The 25,798-nt window shown below is 46.1% G+C and overlaps 1 protein-coding gene across 6 annotated transcripts in view; it reads right to left on the reverse strand.

Moving 5' to 3' along the window:
- Positions 1–25,798, reverse strand: part of zfh2 (Zn finger homeodomain 2) — a 932,335-nt gene that overhangs the window by 580,506 nt on the left and 326,031 nt on the right. For 3 of the 6 annotated variants that reach the window (XM_071666760.1, XM_071666761.1, XM_071666759.1), the window contains exon 3: positions 1,889–11,965. In XM_071666760.1, coding sequence (XP_071522861.1) covers positions 5,838–11,965 — 6,128 coding nt within the window. In that variant the 3' untranslated portion in view covers positions 1,889–5,837. Of the gene's footprint in view, positions 1–1,888; positions 11,966–25,798 lie in introns of those variants that run through there. The other 3 variants (XM_071666763.1, XM_071666762.1, XM_071666764.1) reach the window with 3 other exon arrangements.

Raw genomic sequence — 25,798 nt, forward strand, 5'->3', positions numbered from 1 at the left:
AACAAAACCAGAGTATCTTACTACACACCTTCTCTCCTCTCCTCCCTCTTCGTCTGCCATTTCCACTCTCCGTTGTTCCCTGTCAGTTTATCCTCTATCGTATGATTTCTATCTTCTATAAACGAATTGAAATAAAGATCAGTATACCTGTTTGTTTATTCCTTTCATATATGATGTTCTACAGTGTAATCTTTTGTTCTATCAATGACTATCTTGATAAACGAACGTCATTATACTCAAGTACAGAAATTAATTATCCCAAGTATGTTTAGTATAACCTTGTAATCGTAAATGGAAAAATATATCACTAATGAATTATCACAGAATTAGTCATCACTAAGAAGAGAAATTTAGAATGGCATTAGTGTGTATACATAGTTTTTACTTTATAGTTGTGTCATCTAATAAAAAAAAGATCCGTTTTTATGCTTTACAAGTTCACTGGATGTATATGATTCATTGGGATGTAAAATATATTTCATTGCAATTGTGTAGGCGAAAATGTGGTAAAAACTGAAGGTCATGGATTTTTTTTTTTTTGTATACAGTATATCTAGTTTAAACTTCTGTAACTAAATATGAGTTTCACTTTGGTTTCCATTGCCTTACTTAGCTTTTGAGTGAAACCTAAATGTTAGACTTTGTTTACAAAACTATATTCAAAGCTAAGATCACCTCGCAGCCGTTGATATTCATTGCAAAATCGAACCTCCAAGATTAGGTTGTAACTGAAGATTCTCTTTGCAAAACAACTTCAGTGATTACATTTGGTTGCAGTTATTTTCTTTGCACAACTTAATGTCATGGTAAATGTCATGATGCAACTTGTTGTTCTATGCAAAACCTATTCTCAGATTGAAGATTTGGTTGTAACTGTTTACTTTCTTTGCAAAAATAAACTTCAGTTATGATCTAACTAAATGTTCTTTGAAAAACATATTTTCATGGTTGATTATATTGCAACTTATTTTATATGCAAAACAATTTCAAGGTTATGATTGGGTTACAACTTGATTTTCTGTACAAAAATTAACTTCAAAATTAATATTAAGTTGCATGTGTCGAGTTTATTTGCAAAACTTATTTTCAGATTCAAGACTTGGTTATAACTTACTTTTCTTTTGCAAAACTTAATTTCAAAGTGATGTGAAACAGCAAATTTTCTTTGTAAAACATCACCACAGTCATATTGTTCTAACTGTTAACTCTTACAGTAAAACCTCTATTCAAATGTCAAGTATTTGAGATTTCAATTCACAATTGTTCATGTCTTATACAACAAAACAAATAGAACAAAATCATGGAAATGAATGAAAGAAAAGTACAGCCTGTATGTAAATAACCTTCTCATTTCATGTGAACAAAATGCCAGATTGTAAGTAACCCATGGGCAAACCTCTGTAAAATGTTCTTGCCCAAAAATTGATAAGCCTTCCGTTGAAAGTCTCCATATACAAATATAACTTTCCTGTTCATGATCTTATTCCAGGCAGTAAATTGACTGTCTTTTGAGAAGCCAGTCGCTGAGGTGTGACCAATTGTAGTGGTGGTCGCCCTAACACTCTTATCATGGAAGCTGCTAAGGTAAATTCGTAAATGATACAAAAAGTAATCAAAAACACTGAAAAATTTTAAAAGTCAGTTGACCACGTAGAATCCTAAAACATCTATAACATCATTGAACATTTAATGTTTTCAAAAGGTACTGACAATTTGTCATTAATTACCCTGATTGTAAGCCTGTTTTCTCCTTGCTCATGAATGAGGCAAAGACTCTTAGTCCTACCCTACCCGCCACCCAAGCTCCCCAAAAGAGCAGCTTCCATCGTCAGTGTACGGGCGACTCCGAGCTCTTAAATTTAAGAGAAGATTGATAAAAGACAAGTGGTTTGCTTTCGAGGTTTATTTATCACTAATTTCCCACATACGTACAGGAAAGAAATCAGAACGTCTCTAACTCAGTAATATACAACAAAACACAACTGTCTCTCTTTAACTAAATCATATATGAAGGAATATACAAAAGAAAGAATTAAAAATGACACAGGAAATCAAATTAATGTACAACATAAAAAGGGGGTATATTTGACCGGTTTTAGGTAAGGGCTGTACAATAAGCACAACAGACATTTAAGAGTTAGCTTATAAAAACTTGTGGTCATAAAAATAATAATAATAATAATAATAATAATAATAATAATAATAATAATAATAATGTACAACATAACACAATGGCAGTCTCTCTGGGGGGAAGCTGCCAACACTATTTACAACATAATAGAAGACATATAAATACCAAAGCCTAGTAACACCATCATCTTCTAAAGTGGACAAGGTCATACCGATGTGGTCCATAAAATGATTACAACAATTATTAATGTAAAAATATAAGGAACACTCACACGTACGGTAATATCAAGACAGTCACCTTTGCGAGATCCAGGCGTCCCAGCTGTACGGTTAGTTCATTATTACTATTATTATATCAGTACTAATAGTATTTCAAATATTCACATTCAAATAGGAACTTTGCGATTCATTTCAGTTACATAAATAATTTCCAAATAAAAGCGAGGAACCGTTTCATGATATAGTATAGTCAACTCCAGTTTGCAGGAAAAAAAAAATATATATATAAGTCACCGACCCAACTCAACTCTTTGTTGTTGTAACAGAGAAATTATAAGAATATTATGATATCCTTCACTGCCTCACACTCCGGCCAGGCATAACAAAGAGGCTCACTGGTTTGCTACACTCAACAGAGAAAAAAATAAAAAAAAAAACAAATTTGTCTCATTGAGATACTGGTCACATGTGATTCACCATTTCCGGGGGCTTACAATAAGGTTGGTAACCAGGTAGCAACAACAGAGGCCCTTCAACCTTGTTGACAGCCCTCCGGAACTTAACCAGTCACATGCTGAATTCACTCCACTGCGTCCGAAGCTGTCGAAACACCCCAACTCTTAAGCTGTGAGTCAGAAGGGATTCCTTACGTCATAGTTCTCAAGCACCAAACAATCCACACTTCGGTTTCGAACCGCAAAAAAAGTGATTATAAAAATAAAGCACGAATGAAACCCGTGAGGCAAGAAATCAATCTCAAAGCAAACCAGCTTCGTGTACTCTTAAAATATACATGGTTTTTCGACAGCTCCGGACACACTGCGGCAAAAACCTATCTATCAGAAAATATGTGAAGATGTCACCCGGTCTGCTTGCTGCTAGACTGATATCAATGTGGTCTTGCAAGGGACAACAATTTTCGGGTCATTTCTATATAACAGGTAACAACCCTCTAGTACAAAGCCAGTTGTAGCTGGAAGGAACTGTGTGATAGACGCAGGAATAATACAAACATACAAACACACTTACACATACAGTTAAATGAGGTCAAAGTAGCGATTTTAAGCCTTCTTCATCACGGCCTTGAACAAAACTCATCCCACTCCGAAAACAAAAAAAGTTGCAAGAACGGGGGTCTTGGGACGATCCACAATGGGAGTCCTTTTTTTTTTTTCTTTCTTTGCGACCGACAATGATGGACGTGAACACGTGTCTCTCTAACTCAAAAGACTCAATATCGCTAATTTGACTACATACTCTTGCTGCACGGGAGGGAGAGGCCTGCCCCAGGTCCGAACCCGCTCGAGGCCTTACTTACCAACACACTCGAGAAGCTCGAACTAGCGCAAGCCTTCACCCGCCCGCTCCTTGCTTCGTTCGGTAAAATATGTGCGAGGTAGAGTATAGGGGGTTTCACTGATCCGGGTTGTAATGTTCGTTCTGTTCGAGTCGAGCTTCGTTAACTCCAGCTACGTCTCTTGAATATCGCGGGCCTCCTGATAAGGGACTTCAAAATAGACCTCCTAGCAAGGCTGTGTATATATGTAAGCTCACGATAATGACCTAAGCCAAGTACTCATCTAGTCACATTTCAGGAAGCCACTTTATATATATATATATATATATATATATATATATATATATATATATATATATGAAAACAACAATGTCATGCCATGTACTTGTGAGGTTACGACGAACACTACAACCCTGGAGTCACAACATTCGACGGCCATTTACTTCCCTTAGGTAAATGTACAATATACATACAGCTGCGCAGGGAACACCGAACGGTTCTGTTGTTGCTCGTATATTCTACAACTGTTGTAGGATCAGGAATATATATGGCTTTGTTTTCCTCACAGTATGGTGAAGAGGTTGGGAGGGAAGAGGGGGGTGTCGGGGGGTTATCTGAATATCAAATGTCTACTATATCCGCTTGTGTCCGGATATATATATATATATATATATATATATATATATATATATATATATATATAATATGAGCGGTTTTCAAAGTATGGGTTTTGAAAATTTTTCTCATTGTTGCTTAATACCTTCGGTTGGGTCGGTTTGTTGTGGAAGACAGATGAGGAATCTATGGTCGAAGTTTTTGTATGTATATTCACTCATGATTATCTGCATTATCTCAGGAACCTGTTGCTTGTGGTAGATACAAAGGTTTTAACACCCTAATGACCCGGATTCCTCGTCACCATGGGAGGAGAGGGGGGGGGTGGGAGAGAAGTTTAAGTTTGAAAATGTCTTGTACTTTATATGAGTGAATTTCGTAGTCACCGTGAAATCATTCGAAAAGTGAGACAGCCCCCCCACCCTCAAGTAGCAACCGAGAATCCGGGTGGCTTGTAGTAAGGGTTACTTTTGTCTATAAGTGGGAGGGAATAAGAGGTTGCACGCTAAAGCCTAAATACCACTTCTATCAAGCTGTACTAATGTAAAAGCAATTCAGTTTACAGTTATGTGATATCAACTGTATCAGTAAACGATTAATGTATTTTTTGTTGTAGTTGTTGTTGTTTAGAAATCTCCTACTGGTTGTTTTGGGTTTCATCATATGCTAAAATTAGTGAATAAAAATAATAAATGATGCGTTCTGAAACACTCATCACGTGATTAGCATAAACAGTGGTAGGAACATTAACTAGATTAAGTCAGTATACAGCATTATTCTGGTGCGCGAATTATCATTATTATTATTATTATTTTTTTTTTTAGAATACATTCAATTCATTTGCTTTGATGCGAGGTATTATAGTGTTTCACCATTAATAGGCTTCATACTCTATGATCTACCAACGTGATGCAGAGACCTAAGGGATTATTATTATTAATACACAAAAGTACATAAAACCAGCTCTATTGAAGCTTGTAAGGCCTCAGACACGGGATAAGGCCTGATATCCGGAACTTTCGTAACTTTGCAAAAAAAAGGGGGAAAAAAATTTGCCATCTGTTTATACATCAACACATTAAGCAACAGACTTGTCTCTCTTCACGAGTGGAGGAGGGGAGGGGGTGTTTTGGACAGCACGTCCGTATTCCCACCCGCGACCTGGGCTTGGGCTTCATATGGACAAAAGGAGTTGACAGATTCGGGTCCGGACAAGCGAGAGTGAACAGAGGGTGGGGCCAGCAGCAGCAACACCGGCAAGCATGACGCTGCCAGGGAGGATAAAGCGTGACAGGGCCAAGCTACACTGACGCCCACCACCGGCCACGTCTGCCCGGGGGCTGCTGCTTTGCTGCTCTGCTCACTGCCTCAACCCGGGGCCGGACATGTTTAGTGCCGGGGCCTGGTGAGCCGGACCTGAGGTCGCACTGAGCGTGAGCAGGTGTGGAGTAGTGGTCTCCTGGCAGGTGTGGCCGGGGGCGAGCGGGGTAGGGCGGGGTAGCGTGCGGGCGGCGCTGGGTGGTGTGCGGGCAGGACGGGCAGCGGGTGCGGACAGTGGTGGGAGGGTGGGGGACCGCTACTCACCGGCGCCGGCCATCATGGCGTGCTGAAGGAGTGGGTGCGGCGCCCCCTGCAGCCCCCCGAGACCCATCTGCTGGTACATCTGTTGCAGGAGCTGCAGGCGATTCAGGTCGTCGGTGCTGCTGCTGCCTCCAGGGCCGCCCTTCTTGTCTTCACCAGCCGAGGCGCCGGCTGCAGCTGGTGGTGACCCAAGCGCCATCAGCTGCGCCATCTGCAGCTGGTGCGCCAGGCCGGCCGCGGGCGTCATGGACGAGGGCGGCCGGTCGACGTCAACGGGTATCGAACTCAAGCTGGAGTTCAAGCCAGCTGTGTCACTCTCTTCCTTCGCCTTTTCCAGGAACATTTTCATGTTTTCGATATGTGAGCGCGTGAACAAATGGTCCTGAATAGAGTACTTATGACTGTACTTAAAGTTACACACTTTGCACTCCTCAGGTGGTTTAGGGGCCTCAGGCTCGGTGCCGAGCATCTTCTGAAGAGCCAATTTCGCCTTCTTTTCCTTTGCTCGCGCGTTCTGGAACCACACCTGCACCACACGCTTGGCTAGCCCTATCTCCCTCCCCAGCAACTCACACTCCGCCATTGTTGGCGTCTTATAGTCCTGGAACACACTTTTCATGATCTTCACCTGGATAGCTGACATCTGTGTACGGAACCGCTTGGTGGCGCCATGCAGTGCCCCAGGTTGTTTGGCAGTGCTGGTCGTGGAGGAGGCGGGCGAGGTAGGGTTGCTCTCGTATGAGTTCATAGAGAAGTCCCCTTCCTCGGGTTCGCCCATGTCCAGTTGGTAGCTGTCCTCGTCTGAGTGGTCGTCCACGTGTTCGGCCGTCGAGTCCAGAATAGATGAGTCAAACCCCAGCGGCCGTCCCAACTCTAAGGGTTTGCTGAGATCAAGTGGACTCTCGCCCTCCCGTCGCGCACCATCTGAGGACAAGTTGACATCGTTGAGGTACCGTCTGATTGCCTCCTCGTGGTACATGGCAATCGAGTCTTCCGGAACTTCTGAGGAGAAGAGAGAAGAGGGCATCACTTGAGAGGCTTGTGTTGCGGAAGGAGTTGAAGACAGGCCGAAGTTCCCAACACCAGAGTCTTCTACATCAGGCAGTGCATCAATGTCCACATCTCCCTTAGAGTAATGATCGGCGTGCTTAGTGGAAAGGTGCGACTCAAGAGCAGACTTGACTTTAAAGATAGCAGGACAGAAGGGACATTTTTTGTTAATCACTTGTGCATGAGCTCTAAACTGACCTTTCCTTTCTCTCGCTCGTGTATTCTGGAACCACACTTGGACGACCCTCTTCTTCAGGCCAACCTCCTGAGCAATCGTTTCCAACATCTTTCGCGACGGATTGGCCTCCATCTGGTACTTCTGGTAGAGGTAGTCCAGCTGCTCGGGCAGGATGGTGGTTCGGAGCCGCTTGTCCCTCTGGCCCTCATTGACCCCGCTCATGCTCTCTCTCTCGTCCTCACTCTCGTCAGCTTTACGCTTCAGAGGAGAGGCAGGAGGCAAGAGGGGGCTGGGCTGGGGCGGGGGGACGGAGGTGGGCGGCTGGTGCTGCTGTTGTGGCTGTTGCTGTGGAGGCTGCGACTGCTGTTGTTGCTGTTGTATACTGGTAAATGGGGAATCAGCACCTTTATTTAGAAAAAGCGCCGGGTTCATGAGGTGAACAATTTGGTGTTCCCGCCACTGCTCAAATCTGTTAAAGACCAGACTACACTTATCACACTGGAAGTTACTTTCCACGGGCTTGTTGTCTAGACCACCCGACTGCTGGGACGAGTCTGTGATGCTTGAATGGTTTGAGTTTTCGTCATTATAAAGAGCTGCTGCTTGGGCCGCCGCTGCTTGTGCCTGGGCAGAGCGCTTGGCGTCTTCTTCCTTAAAGCAATGAGTCTTCTGGTGTCGGATGAGCTCATAATACCGCTGGAAGACAAGCAAGCACTTCTTACACTGGTAATTTAGGCCCGGCGTCCTGGTGAACCTGCCCGCGCCTTCGTCGTTAGGGTCGAGGGGCGGCTGGTTCTCGTAGACCTTACGTGCCTTCTGGCGGGCGTTCTGGAACCACACCACAATGACACGCGGTGAGAGGTTGAGCAGCTTAGACAAGTACTCCAGATCGTCGTCCTTTGGGTAGGCGTTATTTTCGAAGAATTCCTGTAGCACCTTAATCTGGTAGTCGGTGAAGCGGGTGCGGTTGGCTCGCTTGCCTGAACTGGAGCAGGAACTGGTGGAGGTGTGAGAGGTCGAGAGCGGAGCGGATGGGAAGGATAAATGGGGCGGCGTGGGACTCACACCTGAGCTCGGAGGAATAAGGCCAGAACTAGGAACTGTGGGTGGTGTGTGAGGCAGTTTGTGGGCCAGCATGGGGTTGGTCTCAAGCTGGGAGGTAATGAGTGAAGTGAGTGAAAGCGAGGACTGCGGCGACGCTAGGGAGCTGAACGGCGAAGTCGCCGGCAGCCCCAGCGGCGAGGACGGCGCCGACGACACCAACTGGGGTCCACTGCTCACCTGTTGTTGCGGCGGTGCCTGATGCTGCTGCTGCTGTGATAGCAACGGCTGCGTCTGCTGCTGTTCCCGCTGTTGTTGCTCCAAACGTTGTTGCTGTTGCTGCTCCCGTTGTTTCTGTTGTTGTTGTTGCTGTTGTTGCTGCTGCTGTTGTTGCTGTTGTTGTTGTTGTTGTTGTTGTTGATGGAGTTGGAGTTGGCTATTCAGACCTAATGACCCACCTAAGCCGTCCCCGTTCTTTTCTTGTACTCGGCTATTGTCTTGGCTAAGACTAGGAACTTTGTTGAGCGGGGATACGGCGGCGGCGCGGTCAGAGGGCGGCTCTTCCTGCTCCTTAGGGACCCGTTCAACGGCCCTCTCCTCCTCCCGGGCACTGTTGAGCTCCACGATCTCTCGCGCCTCGTCCGGGTTGAGCGGCATCACCTTGGCCTCACCTGTCTTCTCATATTCCTCTAGGTTGAGTGTGGTGGACGGTGGGATGCTAAAATTGTATGGCGAATCCTTGCTGCGTTGTCGCTCCTTAAAGAGTGTGTTGCGAAACCAATGCTTGATGACCTTGGGAGGAAGTCCACTTTGCTTGGCCATCTCGTTGATCTGGTCTTCGGTGGGGGAGTTGTTGATGTCGAAGTGGCCCCTCAGGATCTTCAGCTGGTCGTCGGTGATGCGGGTTCGAGCTCTTTTTTGTTGTGCAGCAGCAGCAGCAGCGGCAGCAGCAGCAGCAGCTTGCTGTTGTTGCTGCTGCAAGAGCTGCTGCTGTTGCTGCTTGAGAAACAAAGTAGGGTCACCTGGGAGGCCCGAGGGCCCTGAAGTAGGCGGTCCCTGCTGCTGCATGCTGGCGAGGGCCATGGGGTCGAACATGTGTGGTGGCAGCATGGGTGCCAGCGGAGGGTGAAGGTTCATGGCGGCCAGGGGGTTGAGCTGCAGCGGAAGGCCCGCCGCCAAGCCCAACCCCGCCATCATCATGGGGTTGAACTGCATCTGCTGCATCTGGGCCGCGGTAAGGGCATTGAGTGCCGCCGCCATTTCTGCCATCTGTGGCGGCACGTTCATACCCTGGTGGTCGACGGCGGGGGAGATGGAGGAGGCGGTGGTGGAGGTGGGCGTGACCCCGGGTGTAGGCGTGGCACGAGAGGTGGGCGTGGCTGCGGCGTCGCTTCTGTTGCCTGACTCTGCCTCTTTCTCTCTCTCATCTGAAGTCCCCTTCTCTACCCCATGGACGACCTCCGCGTCCCGGCCTCGCTCCTCATCTGTAAGAGCAGAGGGATCGCTGCTAGAGCACTGCCGACTAGTATTGTACTCTTTACGGTATTCATCAGAGAATTTCTTAAGGTAATCAAAAGGTACACCTGACTTATGAACTTCCTCTAAGTGGGCTTTTAAAACCCATACACTAGAAAATTTTTTATAACATTGAGGGCATTTGGATTTACTTAGTTCAGGCAAATCAGAATTAGTTTTGTCTTTAACGTCCTCAGAAGCCCCTTCATCAGGGTCTTTTGAAGGACAAGTTTGTTGATTTTCAACATACTGAATAACTAGATCAAAGCCAAAGCTTTCTAATAAGTGCTTGTGTAGGCGTGAAGACTTTCTGAAAGGTACAGTGAATCTAGAGGTAGAGAGAGATTCTATGGAACATTCAGATGGAGAGAGAGAGCGGTCGTGGGGCTGAGTCGGGGGCAGGTGGGAGGCACCGCAGAGGGTGGCCCAGGCGGCGTCCAGGGCAGCTGAGGGACTTAGACTTACGCTGCTGCTGCCGGCGTGAGGAGGGAAGTTGAGGTGGGGAGGCAGGAGACCGCACAGCACGGCGTGCTGCGCCCCCTGCTCTGCTGTGTTCCACACGCCGCCGCAGCGCCCGCAGCTTCCCTGGCCGCCGCTACCACTAATGCTAGAAGGGGAAATGCCCTGGTGATACGCCCCCGGAGGGGTGCCCTGGGTGTTAGAAGGGGAGCGAGGAGTGTGGACGTCGTGGATTGGGGCTGGGGAGGGCTGCGGGGTGGTGGTGGGTGTGGCAGGCTGGTCGACTAGTGGGCGTGTGGGGTCTAGGTGGGTGGATGGGGCAAACTCTGGGATGCGGGCGGCACGGGTCTGGTGGAGCACTGAACGGAGGTGGATGTCCAGCGTGGACTGCTGGGAGTAAGCCACGCGGCACACGTGGCACCGGTAGGGCTTGTTCCGCTCCTCCTCGTCCCCGGCACCTCGCAGGGGACCGGCTAGGCCGTCACCCTGGGGAGTCGTCCTGCCCTCGGTGGTGCCCGCCTCAGACTGGGTCTGAATACTACTTGGAGAGCCTTTGGTCTCTTTATCTTGCATGGCTTTTTTAAGCTTGTGCAAATGACTGACTGAATTGTAATGTACAAGCAGAATATTTTTCTGCGTAAACGATTCCTTACAGACGTCGCATTTGTAAGGTCTGTTGGGGTCAAGGTATTTTTCCATAGGATATGTAAGTTTCTCACCCCGGCGGTGGAGGAGGGTCTTCTGGTGGGCAGTGAGGTAGTTCTGCCTGGTGAAGGCGACCCGGCACCGGTGACACTTGTAGCGTCTGGCCGGGTCGCTGTAGTTGTCGAGCGCCATCGTGTCAGAGTTGAGGTAGTCCTCAATGGCCTGCTGCTGCGGCGGCAGGGGCGGTTCCTCCACCACACGCGACAACTCCTCTACCTCGTCCCCCTTGTTCGACTCCCGACGGAGCAGCGCTGTGGTACTGGGGTCGAGGACTGGCCCCGCCCCTGCTCCCACAGGCGCTCCGACGATGGACGCCTGGAACTGTTGACGCTCTGCCGCCGTAAGTTCAGGGTGGTCTGAGCTAACGTGTTTCTGCAGTGCTGTCAGCGAACGGAAGTTCCGGTGGCACAGTAGACACTTGGTAGCGTCCCGTATGGCATGATACTGTGCATGTAACTGCAGCTTCTCAACAGTCTTAAAGGCAAGCGAGCACTGCTGGCACCGGTACTTGTACACGTGACGTTCTGACACCGCCACTGAGGGCCGAGGGGCCGCGCCGTGGATCTCTCGGAAGTGACTGTGCAGCGCCTGGGCTGTGGAGAAGTACTGGTTGCAGCCCTTCTTCCAGCACAGGTAGCCGGGGCCGCGTGGGGTCTCGGCGATAGGCGTGTGGCCCGTTGCCGTTTGATGAATTATTAGATCGTCGATGGAGGCACAGGCCAGCCCGCACACGCCACACTCCTCCTGCTCCCGGCCCAAGCCCCGCTCAACACCTCGCTTACCTGCACCACCTGGTGGCTGGCTCTCTTCCAGCTTGTGCTGGTGCCGCTGATGCAGCTGTTCCTGCAGCCGATGATGCTGTTCGCTCTGGGCCTGGTGCGGGTCCTCATCATCATCGTCTTTCCCGGCAGCAGCAGCGCTCAGCTTGACCAGAAGCAAGAGCCGTTGAAGGCCATCAGAGTTGACCGAGTGCACGTTGATGGCGTGCTTCTCGAGGGCGGGCATGTCGGGACAGGCCTCCTCGCATAGCGGGCACCTCAACCCGGCTTTCTTCTCCCCGCCGTGGTCAGCGTCCACATGTTGTTGCAGCGTCGTCTCCGACTCGCACGTGTAGTGGCAGAAGGGACACGCGTGCACGTGGTCAGGGGAGCGGCCCGCCTCCTCTTTGGTCTCCTCTGGAGAGTGAAGAAAGAAAAAGAAGGACCTAGATTAGTAAACAGGGAGCCGAGTCCTCTACATTCGTCCTGTACAATCTGTTAGTCACCCAACACTCTTACCACAGTAGTAATGAAAGACAAACATAAACGTAAATCCTTAGAAATACGTTGGCATCTTAACTACCCTGCAAGTCAAAACACACACACGTAAATCAAGAAATGTTTTCATCTTAACTACAATATAGCTGTTATCAATATATCTTGATAGACACGTATTACCTGTGGAATGACTGACCACTTCAAAGACACGAGAGGGAGAGGTTTGGTGAAGGACAGGGGTAGGGGGTGGTACATGATTCACCTTATAAATATCTCACTGTAATATAACCAATGCCCGTTCTTCCGCATCATTTAGAAATACACATATAATCAAAGTGTATGTTCGTAAGTTCATAAATAAGGAGCATTACACACACACACACATATATATATATATATATATATATATATATATATATATATATATATATATATATATATATATATATATAAATTGCAGTGTCACAGTGATGCCCGTGGTCTAGTATTTGCTAATAACCACGGGTGCACTATCGTGTGTTTAATATATCGTCAGAGCAATACAACAATGTATCTCCACTAACGATGTATTACTCACACGAAACTGTACTTTCGAATTATCGTTTCATTATATATATATATATATATATATATATATATATATATATATATATATATATATATATTGAGAGATAAACAGAGTGATTGTTCTGACACCTTCACATCCACCTTACACACGAGGTACAACAAGGAAAGAGCAAGGGTCGTGTGGTGACCACACACTGCACAACACCATGAAGAAGCACCGGGAAGGCGAGGAATACCTTGTGCTAAGCAGCGGCGAGCGATGGTCTTGACCCTCATGTTTGAAGGTTCCGCAGCGAGTGACCCCCTCCTGCCTGCCCGTGCCACTGGTGCCACCGTGGGCTGATGAGGGTCGTGTGTGTGTGTGTGTGTGTTGAGGGAGAGGTGTGGGAGGGTGTCGAGCCGTGGAGGGGCAGAAGGAGGTAGTTCTTCCTTGCACTCACCCGGTTACACAACGCTCCTCATTACCAACAGCACAAGTGTGTTCGTACATTAGAAAGGCGGGGTTCAGTTAACGAGCACAAATGCAAGACAAGGGGATACATATGTGTATATATATATATATATATATATATATATATATATATATATATATATATATATATATATATATACAAAATAAATGTTCCACTTTGTCACAGAAAAATAGTTGCCAAAGAACAGAGCAACTTTACGTCGTTGCTTTGTTTCATTTGCTTGACACCAACGGGTTCACCTTCCTCTTTCTTTCCTTGGCATCAAAAGGTTTACCTTTCTCTTTCTTACGTATTTTCATACGCATCAACGGGTTCACCTTCCTATTTTCCTCGCATCAACGGGTTCACTTTACTCTTTCTTTTGTTTTTTTTTCTCTGGCCTCAACGTGTACACCTTCGTCAGCAGATGATGATAATAATAAGGCAAGAGGAGGAGCAGGGCGGCTGCGGGAGGCGGCGGATCCGTGAACGCCTTCCAGCAGCGGCAGCCGCTCCTGGGGACAGACTGACGGACTGGCTTCTGGTCACTTCCTACAGCGACTAATGACCTAAATGACATTACGTGAGCTAGCTCGGGAACCGGCTTAAGCTCGGACAATCCTCGCTCATTAAGACCCCCGCCGACCGCCCTTCCTGCCCACCGACCCGACCCGACCCGACCCGACCCCGACCCCCCCCACACACACACACCACGAGCTCCCTAACAAAAACCTTCACGCCTCTCCACGCTTGAAACTTCACCCCTTTTACGCTCACGCACGTTACCGAGCCCACTGTTTTCTCCACGCAATGACTTCCACCCTCTAAAAAAAAAAAAGTCTGGACTCTACTAAGCATATGGTCTGGCGGTGTACACGAGAGAGAGAGAGAGAGAGAGAGAGAGGGAGAGACAAGGGTCCATAGAACCTGGGATTTCGGGGTGGAGTATGAACACTACCGAGAAACGATGATAACATGTGGAACCCCTTGGGCGACTGGCTGGCTCTTCCTCGTCTTACTAAGGCTTCTTCACATCGGCTTTGGCCTCATCAACAGCAGTACGGGTTCCAGGTATGGGTCGACCGCGGACGGCTCCCTCCCGCCCTTCATTCTGCGCTAATATGCCAGGTGACGACGGGATTAGCAATTATGAGGATTACGACGCACTGCTGTACGGATTCAATTACCACATCAAAAAACACCAAAACGAAACAACACGGTAAAATAGTCTTTATATGGCACTGTTCCACTGCAGTTGGCGAGAGGGTTTTATGTCAAGTATAATCAAAATAGACATATTGTATCCCAACGTTATATATATATATATATATATATATATATATATATATATATATATATATATATATATATATATAAACTCATTGAACTTGGAGGGGAAAATGTTTCAGTTGTTAACGCGACACACGATTACCAACCATTACAGTTCATTCCACGTTCAACAGTTCTCGCAATAAGAACATTTACCTGCATTACCCGATGATATGTATATTCACACTGTGACCTTCCCATTGGAACGACCCTAATTAGTGGTTTGGTGCACGGCGCAGGAAGGCGTCAGTGACGAACTCAGCCTCACAGTACCGAATCACAGAATATACGTGGGGTCGCTGGACCACCACGAAGCCTTACTGGAACTGGTGCCTGGAAAACCCTCCACTTGTCTGGACTCGTTCAATGGACCTTTGTGTGGTCTACGATCAGAGACATTTCGTGTTCCAGGACGAAGACTGATAAGTGGCAACAGCTCATCACTTGGCGCCGTCCGCACGTGCCGCTGCCGTACACCTGGGGTAGCTTAGCCCAGTGGTAGCAGTCTGGGTCATATCAATTCTTATCTAAAGTTCAGACTGAATGAGGAAACTTCAGTACAAGTCAAGCTTCGATGTGGTTATCTTATTCGAGCTCAACTTCAACGCGATTTTAATGTAACCCATCTTCTGTACATGGTGGTCTTCATGCCTTTTGGAAAATGGTCCCACCATTGAACAAAGGGCCCATTTGTTCTGCTCAATAGGCTAGTATACTTCTGATGACAAATAAGCTATTTTACCTCTGAGCGCCCACGAGTCGAACCCGGACTAACGAGACTGGGAAGCGAATGGCGTATCCACTTGACCACAGGTAAGCTAAATTCCGTCTCTCTGTTATCTACAACTCTCGGGCCCCGCCCGCTCCCTGTGGTCCTATTGGGTGAGACAGGGCGCCCACATCCTGGTCCCGAGGACGCGGCAAATCAACTCAGGGGCATCTCGGTAATGTCTGCGTTCACATGTAAATCAATGTGAACGATTTTACAATTGCACACCCGAGAGTTGAACCCGGGTTCAAAAAGGTGAAAACAGAACTTCAGGCCGCTGAAATGGCAACACCACCCTCCCCCGTGCCCGAAGAAAATGTATGAATAAAAGAGATAAAAGAAGAAACGGGAGAGATAAGATAACATCTGTTGGCTGGTTGGCTGGTCATTTGGGCACTGGGGTCTATCGACTGCCTGGGTCAAATTAAGGTCGTCAGAGTTCAAGTTATAACCAACAACGGAGAGAGAGAGTGAGAGTGAGAGAGAGAGAGAGAGAGAGAGAGAGAGAGAGAGAGAGAGAGAGAGAGAGAGAGGCAACATAAACACCATGATTAGGAACTGGGAGGCATCATCAAATTCACCGGATGACGTCAACGGGAATGATGTTTACCATGTACGAAGAATGGAAGAAAGTAGATACACACAAACTTCACAGTGCTGCCACCAGCAGACTGACTGAAGATGACCCAAGCTGGGCACCCTAGACGGAGAGGTGCTGAAAGAATAAAGGAAGCTTCCACGCCTTGAGGAAAACCTCAAGAGAGAGACGAAGAGATGACGAAATCTTGAGGAACAGGCACTGATAGAGCCTCGGGCCTACCATGTATGTGAGGATAATGTTATCTACAAGTGTGTGTATGTGTGTGTGTGTGAAACTCCTAAAACATCCCAAGTTAAATAAGGGTCATCGCTAATATGATCAGCCTTAATGATTGTTTAAATATACCCCCAAGTAAGAATACAGTTCAGGTTTAATACAGCTTAACTTCTAATTGGTTCAAAATGAACAGCTTTCGGTGAGACAAAATAAGTGATAATAAATCATTTCTTCGTATTTACTTTGATGACTGCAGTATTTCAGTTTCACTTTAAACGACAGCGAAAGGGAAAACTCCCTGATTTACGTTGAAAAATTTTCTGGTCCCAAGGTAATCTACCCGTTAATATAATTTCATATACAATAATGTTTTATTATAAAACTCTTTATAATCCACTGTTCATATACATCAGTACTGATATAACGAAGACTATATATATATATATATATATATATATATATATATATATATATATATATTCCATACAATTCAAAGCTGCTAAAAATTGGATTATATTTACTCGGAGCTTAAGTGACAAAATTCAGTTCTGAATTAGATTTCAAAATTAGTTTCTTGCAACCTATTTCTAAAGGTCTCCAAATCCCACATGGTTATTTGTTTTACTATTCTGCTGTCACAATCATGTTTATACATCTCGCATTCATGATATAAACCATGTACAACAAGAGTCAAGTTTTGAAATAGAATCTTGTTTTAAATAAAAACCTCTGAGTAGTCTTTATCTCTGTTATTTAGATGGAAGGTAATAAAATAATCTAATAAAACCACTTCTGTGTTTTTGTTTTCATATAATCCTACCTTAATATGTGTTGTCATGTGACAAAAATCGTATAATTATTAATATATAATCTGCTTCCTTTATAACTCAACTGAGATCAGCAGTCACCGTATATTACCCACTATACAACTCACTCGTAATGGAAGTTACTCTCGAAGAAATTAGTGCAGTGCACATAACTTCTCCCATGACTCAGTTTTTACGTGAGTTAGTTTCGATGTAATTCTCTAAACATAATTTGCTTTTATAGTTTGAGTGATTTAAATCATTCGTCCAGTGTAAACCCCTAGCCGTATTGCATCTTGTTGTTTTTAGTTTATATTCGACGTTTCCTATACTAAATCTTTAATAAAAAATGGAGATACAATGATGAGAAATCTTCGTGGTAATAAAGGATAATAGTATAATTGATTATCAAGCTACAAAGATATCTTTTTAACGGAATCGCTTTGCGACCACACTCCATTTACTCAGCTAGTGCAGTGCCAGAGAAATCGATTTTGGGGGGAATCTGTAATTCCTTGAAACACACTGAATCAAAATAACTTTAATACAATACTAAGGCCATTTTGTTCATTCCGTGTTGCGTACTTTAAACGCGCAGCTGTCAAAGACGTTCTATTGATTTTTTTTTTCCTCCTGTGTTCGTTTTATCTTTACTAACCAATAAAACAACATATTTTTGTCATATATATATATATATATATATATATATATATATATATATATATATATATATATATATGTAAATATATATATATATATATATATATATATATATATATATATATATATATATATATATATATATCCCCTAATATCATACGCAATATAACCATAACTCCTAGTGTTATACACCCCCTATGCTATCAACCCCCTTCCCCTAGTCATCATACTCCACATCATCAAAAACCCTGATATCACATCCCATATCATTCAGTGCCATAACAAACCATATCATTGTCCCTCAATGTAATTAAGCCACCTTGAAATGCCCACGTTCAAAGACTGAATGCAAATTCCCTCACGAACAGCTGATCTTGGAATGATCTCAAACACTGGCAATATTAACGCTCGCCTCCTTTTTTTTTTTCGTGTGAAATTGAAATGTGAGTCTTTAAAGAAAAAAAAAAGCTAAAATACTTTGAAAATAGATTAAACCATAGAGACTGCCTGCATATCACACAATGGCGGTCGACCGAAGGAGACAATACGAATGGCGTAGACAATCGTAGCTCAAACATAGAGAGAATAAAAGAAGAAATAAAGTTAATACGACGTTTTCCTCACTCTCGAAGGAAAGGAAAAGGAAGAAAGAAGAAATGTAGTGAGAAAATAGGTTTCCTCACCCCAAAAGTGAGAAGAAACACGAAAGAAAGGAGAGGCTTCTTCACCCCGAACGAAAACAATGAAGAATGAAGGAACATCTTTCAAAAAAAGTACATTTCGTTCATCCCCCCTCACCCCCCCTTACACACACACAAAACAAAAACATAAGCAAACAATAGAAATAAGAATGAGAAGCAACAAGAAGAAATCTGCACATCCAACCCCTATCCTCTAAGATGATGACAACAACAATAGCAACGAAAACACAAAACGAAAGACATCTCTCAAAGGCAGGAAAGGCAGTGGACAGAAACAACACACACACACACACACACACACACACACACACACACACACACAAGGGACCCAGGCCGGCCCGGCGCCACTACGGACGATTTGGGCAATTGTAATCATGAGGCTATTAAGTGATATGTCCTTGGTGGGTTTAATCGCTGGAAGGACTTGGCCCAGAGTCTAAATTAGTGGCTGAACCTTCTCTCTGGCTGCTGGAGATAAGGGCTGTCGGGAGGTTGTTCCTGCTGCTGCTGCTGCTGGCAGCGCGGGCGGGGGGGCAGGGGGCACATTTGTTTAGTGGCGAAGTGGAAGGGGGAGGATGGGGGCATCAGGTTCAGTGTGTGTGTGTGTGTGTGTGTGTGTGTGTGTGTGTGTGTGTGTGTGTGTGTGTTTTACGGGGAGAGAGTTTTACACTTGTGTTGACCCATCTCTTATCCTTGTATATATTTGCTATGTCCCTACTCTCGTTTACTCACACACACCAGACTAAGCTAGGCATTCATTTATGAACCAGCCCCGAGGGGAGGATGAACACCTAGGCTGGATGTTGGCCCACTGTGGCGGCGAGGATTCGGAAGAGCGCGAGTGTGTTCTGCGTGCGCGCGTACGTACATGTACGTGCATCTTGCATGTGTTCGTGTATGTTTCTAAGGTGCGGGGGAGGAAGATCTGCACCCGTGTCTGTGTGTGTGTGTGTGTGTGTGTGCGCGCGCATGAACTCGCGTGACGCGCATTCTGGTGGATACGTATAATATTAAGTATCCGCACGTGTGTAGAGCTAGCATCTGTGTGTCGGCCATGTGCAGTGTGCGGTCCCCAACAGATGCGTGTGACAGCAATAATTACATTTAAAGGCTCTGTCTGCAGCGGCGGTTGAGTTAAATAACTAATATAAATATACATCAGTCTCTTGCCGCTCGGGAGCATTCCGAGTTGCGAACCCATGTTCTCAAGAAGTAATACGCCTTAAAATAGCTCTATCGCTACAAGTCAATAAGGCATTCGTCAGCGGGCCCACACTGGAGACGGGATCACCCAAAGGTGGGGTTTCTTGCTCTGGGGCTCTTCCAAGCGCACTTTAGCTTCCTTCAACTGAAGCTAAACTAGTGAAGGTAACATCACCGCCGCCAACCACGGAGGGCAGACTTACCAAGGCTTCTGCCTTTCTGAAGTCGGTATTCTCCCCCGGTGGGTGGGTGGGCTAAGGTAGGCAGCAGCAGTTAAGAATAAGAAGCCAACCAATAAGGTTCGAGGCTACGACTAAAGGCTATAGAACGCAGACGTAAGTAGTCAAGACCCATTAGACCAGGGGTAACCTACCAACCCGGAGATGAAGAAGGCACCGCTACTGCTGGCAGCAGCGGGCGCATCTCTCGTCCAAACTTCCTACTACTGCCACAGCAGAAGTAGATGACTTTCACAGCAGAAGCAGCAGTAAAATAGCAAAGGAGCAGTGGCAGGTTGGAGATACATCAGGGAAAGTAACAACGTGACGATAGCTGAAGGACGGAGATGGAGCAAAAAGCGTCAGGAACATGATAAGAAGGGAACAGACCACCAAGATCAGGTCAGCAGGATGAGGACAAGATCTAACAGCACTGCCAGAAACGTGAAGAGAAAATGGAAGGACATGACCAAACGGATGAAGGCGAAGGGGGAAAACTTCATCGACGGGATGAAGACAAGAGCAAACAGGATGAAAGTGAAACATAAGAAGAAACATAAAAAAGACAGCAGCAGCAGCAACAACAATAATAACAACAGAAGCAGCAACAGCAGCAACTAAACGAAGACAAAACGGAACAATGCAAGGTTAAACACAGAAGACGAAAGAAGAATATATTTCAAAATGTTAAAAACAAAAGCAAAGTTTGAAATGATTAGTAGAAAGCCAACACCGAAGTAGGAGAGACAGCATTTTACAGCAGTAACAGCAGAAGAAAAAGTGCCAGCAAGCAATAAAGTCAAGCAGTAGAAGCAACGTTATAGTAGTAGCTGGAGCAGTTAAAGCAACGGGAAAGAAATGAGCTGTACTAAAGTAACAACAGAAATAACAGCAGGCACAACAACAGGAACAGAAACAATATGAAGAGCATATACGGCAGCAGAAGTAGCAGCAACTACAACAGCTGCAGCATTAGAAGTAACAAAGGCAGGGACATCATCAGGTGGAGAAGCAGTAGCCACAGCAGAGAATGTAGGAGGAACAGCAGTACAACAGCAGCATCAAGAACAAAAGTAGCAGGAGCAACAACAGAGGAGGTGGAGGCAGAAGCGACGACGACGACAGCAGCAGCAGCTCCAACAGGAGAACAACAACAGCAGGAGCAGCAGGAGGAGGTGGAGGAGGAGGAGGAACAGGAGGAGCGAGACGGGCAGCCAGCCAGTAATCTCACCTAATGAGTGGTAATGAGATCAGACCAGGGCGACCCGCACCCCACCCACCTAACACAACTATGAGAAATGAGGGCGTGACAACCCACCCTCCCTCCCTCACTGCCTGGCTGGCTATAAGCTATCCCTGCCATGCTGGTACAATTTGCTCAGTCTCAGCATGGTATGATGGTACCATCTTGGCAAGTGGTGGCATTGCGGTGGTAGGTTATGGCGGCGGGTCGGGATGTGGTAGGGGGCATTGTCGCGGTAATGATAAGGGTGAGTGCCGGACTGCTACTGTTATATATATATATATATATATATATATATATATATATATATATATATATATATATATATATACACGACAGGTACCCATTTTATCGACCAACCGCAGCTGTGAGCTGGCTATCCTGACCAGGGTGCGAACCCGGGTATGTCTGATTCATGGGAGACGGCACGAAGCCCTACCCAGCTGAAATTAAGTCAGTATGACGGGGGGTGGGTGGTTAGTATGAAAGAAAATGGGAGAATGTGAACGAGTAGGGGGTAATATGAAAGAACATGGGAGTATGTGTGAATATGATCTGGTAGAGAGAGAATATGTACATGCATGGGGGAGTATGAGTGAATAAGGACGAGTATGTAGGAACATGAAATAACATGAGACTCCCTAGGTCCGGCGGTGAACTAGGCGAGCGAACATCCGGAGTAACCATGGTCGAACCTCCTCTAGTCGTGTTTTCAGTGGGCGGTAAGTGACGCCACATAGCGGCGCTGTGATTGGTCCAGTATGGCGGTCCTCACACTAACACTACGTGGGGTCTTGGCCCTTACACCGTACACACACACACACGAGTCTTCATGGACAATGGAGAGCGTTGCGACCAACTAATTTCATGGGAGCAAGTTCTGAGTCCCCGACTGGGCAGCAGCCGGCTCACAGCCCACCCAGCTGTTCATCCTCCCATTTGGTGTTAGTCGATGAATGAGTCTCTGACGTATGCTGGGTGTGTGTGTGTGTGTGTGTGTGTGTGTGTGTGTGTGTGTGTGTGTGTGTGTGCACGTATACGCATAAGATTAAGATATGGTAAATATGTAAGAGAAGAAACGGGACAACACGAGTGTAAAACTTTCCACTTGATACAGTGTAACACACCACATTGTGAGTGTTGCATCCACAAGCATCTATCGTTCTGGTCTCATGTCTTGCCCATACCATCCAGTCCAACATGGATGCAAGTCTCTCTCTACTAACCCCAACAGTTCGGTCTGGGTTCACATGCTGCGCTACCGATCAGTGAGTCAGGCTATTTAAGGCGGCGCGGCACGCAGGTTTACTACCCTACCTCTCATGTCCCCCATTTCTTTCACTGTTTTCTTTAAACGCATCAACTGAAATAATCAGATCTCAGTGGCAACATATTGCAGTATTCCATGTCTGCATTATCGAGAGATATCGATCACCTGCTTGAAGAATAGCAACCAAGTCAGGCGTCACTTTTCATAAGCAGATTATGATAACGTCTCTCAAGTCTATGCGGTTCTAATTGTTCCCAATAGCTGAGACTCTGGACCAGTTAACTTCGCCTCTGATGTTCTCTACAATATTCAAGGCAACCGTAGACGGTCGCACGGTGTTTACAAGAAAAACATCGGTCCTATTCCCGAAATCAATTTTCTTTTTCTTTTTCTTCCTCAGCATCAGCAGCTCCCTCCACTACTGCCATGTCGATACAACTTGGGATCGCGACACCACAAGATCTAAAATGAAACAGGTAATCATACTGTTGTGTGATGTGCTCACGGTATCGGAGGGTTTTGGCTTCGCGCACTCCCATGCATTAAGCCCACATCACACGGGAGGTTTAGAATATGGCCTCTGGGGAGTGAACCGCTCGACTCCTAAAATCGACTCGGATTTGGGTAAGAGCAAGTATCAACAATGTGTTAGGGTGATAGCAAGGGTGCGGCTGGAGATAAGACGTGCCTCATACATGATGGCGCGCCTCTGGTATGGAAGGCGGTGTGGCAGTCTCCTCCTGGCGGTGCAGGGTTGTTATCTGCTGGATAACACCGGCGTGGTGTCGTCCAGAAGGGCGGGGATCGCGGAATGAGGTGGCGTGGTAGCGTCTATGGTTGTTGTCCAGGGACTTGTTCAGCTAAGGTTATTGTGGAGAAACTGGTCTGGCTACGGTGGTGTGGGCGGCCCGACGTAAGCTAGGATGTGGAGGAACTGGTCTAGTCTATTACTGGTATGGGGGACCGTTTTGGCTGGCGTGTGTAGAGAACGGCTTCGCTGCGGTGTACATCGAGGTGTGAGGAGACCGTCTTCGCATTCATTACACTCCATTCTTACATCCAACGCTTTAACCTACCCACAATAACTTCGGCAGGATCTAAAACGTCATGACTCCACCCGGGGAACGGGAGCATGAAATATATAAACGACACCCACTAAATACCAAGCATCTGCATACGTAATTGTGAAACAATTCGGCATGAAAAGTAAGTTTGGCAATTAGCGTGCGTGATGGACAAGTTTAACCTTTCCAAGAAGCCAAAGTGAACATTACCACAGGTGAGTATTAAAACGTCATCATGCCTATTTCCTGGTCTATGCGTCTGGGGAGTTCATCATTTATTGATGGCGGGAGGACTTTTTCAATCACACAGCTTTTAAACTTTTTTAACCGTTAAATAGCTCAGGTTAAATATGCAAGGCATCTCTTTTCACGCCGCGTAAAATGACAGCAGTCGAATTCATGGCTTCTCTGGGCCCCCCTCCCTAGCTACTACCCTCCCTCGTGTTCAGTCCCGAGCTGTGCACCCTCCCTCGTGTTCAGTCCCGACCTGTACCCTCCCTTCTTCCCTCTTTCTCCCCATCATCTACACGCAATACGGCTGTTTTTGCCTGGCGGTCGGCTCGCTAACACCTCCCCTGTTATTGAATTTCGACTCGAACATTCTCGACTACATTACCAACTCGATCACATGCCCACATGTTCTCTGATGAAACCATAACAAACAGAAGCGCCTTCAGAGACTAAGAGAAATATATACAGTGGGAATATGAGGCATCGAAGAAATAGAAATGATGTCAACATAGAGCGGTAAGGAGTAGAGGACATCGTAATACATAACTGTTGACCCTCCCTGTGAAAAACGGATCGAACTCAGGATTCGAAACCTGGCCACTGAAAGCCTCAGCTGCAGCGAGGATCCATCAATGATTCCTCACAGAGAATGAAACGAAGCCTTTAACGAGTAGAGAGAAACTTCATCGTCGCTCGAGCCAGACAAACCTGAATGTGTGTTTAGGATGCACTGACTTTACCCACATTTACACACAGCCGTCCATACAGACCTGAGAGTACAAGAGGCTTCAAGGAGGCTACAGGCTCCTCCAGGATCATAAATACCTGAACGGTGTCACCTGGCTGCCGGCGACAAGAACAACACACACTGAAGGCTACCGGGGGCAAGCCACAGTATTTCCTTTTGATCGCTGCCTCTCGCTAATTACCTTCTGCCGTGATTATTGCTCGCACAGTCCCAAATTGCTTCGACTCATGGCAGCTCTTTATCTATGAACCACGTGAGCCTTCTGGGACGAGGGTATAAGAGCGAGAACCTTGAATGACGAGACACGCCGGCGCGAAACAAACGACGATCAAAGGGCGGGAAGCACATAGAATCCAACACCTTTCTCATGCCCCTAATTCACCGCTCAAACCACAAGGCGAAGCCACTTAGCGAGACAATCAAAGCGGATTTGTTTTCACCTCCTCACACGGGGCAAATAGAGCCAAATACAATAAAAACGGGGAAGGGGGGGTGGGTGGCGACCATTATATGTACATAAAGAAATGCGAGAATAAGATGGGAGGGAGGGAGGTTGACAAAGAAACACTGGTAGATACGACAAAGTCCCGCCAATGATCGAACCTCTTAAGACAGCGCTCCCGGGCCACCTCATCTGCTCTACCTCTCTCATTTACACGGCAAGATATCTTTCTTCTTCTTCTTCGTGCAGTTAATCGTATCTATTTCTCTTAAGAGAGAGAAAAAAAAGACAAAGCTGAAATTATCTTCAGGTTCAGGCGATGAAGCGCTTCGTCTGCGTCCGAAAAGCTAGAAAGTGTCACACCACCAGCTTGACGGTCGGTATAATTGTAATCTTTCATCGGCTTCGGTCCCATGCGGTCGCCACTCCGGCTTTAGTTAATTACGTCGACCTTTAAGTACAAGAAAATAGAAAAAGAATGAAAAAAAAAAAAAGGTGGCTGGAGCAATTATCATGTGACATTTGATTGGGGTTTACGGGACGACGTGAAAAAACTGGGAATTAAATCCCATAACTTTTATGGATTTTTACAATCATATGACACGTTAGTTGGGCTTAATTTCACCTTCAGTTTTCACGTAGTTCATAGTGGTAATTAAGGGTAATTAAGAGGGCGCCTACGTCGTCCTGCAGGAGGCCAGGAAGACGGCTTGTGAAGGTAATTAGGCGTAGACATACACGAGGTCACACATATGAATTTTCATGTATTTGTATACATGTATTGAAACTGTTCTTCACGCACATACATGTGTATTGGTTTGCGTCGATGACCATGATTCATGCACAAGCTTGCCCGAGTTCAAATCCTGGTTGCGGGAGTCGGGCCACAGCCAACCCAGCTGTTCATCCTTCCCTAATTGTTGGTCGATAAATTAGTCAGTGGCTTACGGTGGTGTGTGTGTGTGTGTGTGTGTGTGTGTGTGTGTGTGTGTGTGTGTGTGTGCGCGCATAGAAGTAAAGACATGGTACATACATGTATGTACAAGGTTAAGAGTTGGAGCAACACAAGTGTAAAACTTTCTCCCCGTAACACACAAGTAGTAACCACAAGACGTAATCACACACACACACACACACACACACACACACACACACACACACACACACACACACGTTTGATAAATATGTCATGGGTCCGAGTGAGCTATTCTCAACATTAAGCTATTCATTTC

The sequence above is a fragment of the Panulirus ornatus genome, chromosome 11 (genome assembly GCF_036320965.1).
Source record: "Panulirus ornatus isolate Po-2019 chromosome 11, ASM3632096v1, whole genome shotgun sequence".
NCBI classification, from domain to species: Eukaryota; Metazoa; Arthropoda; class Malacostraca; order Decapoda; family Palinuridae; genus Panulirus; species Panulirus ornatus.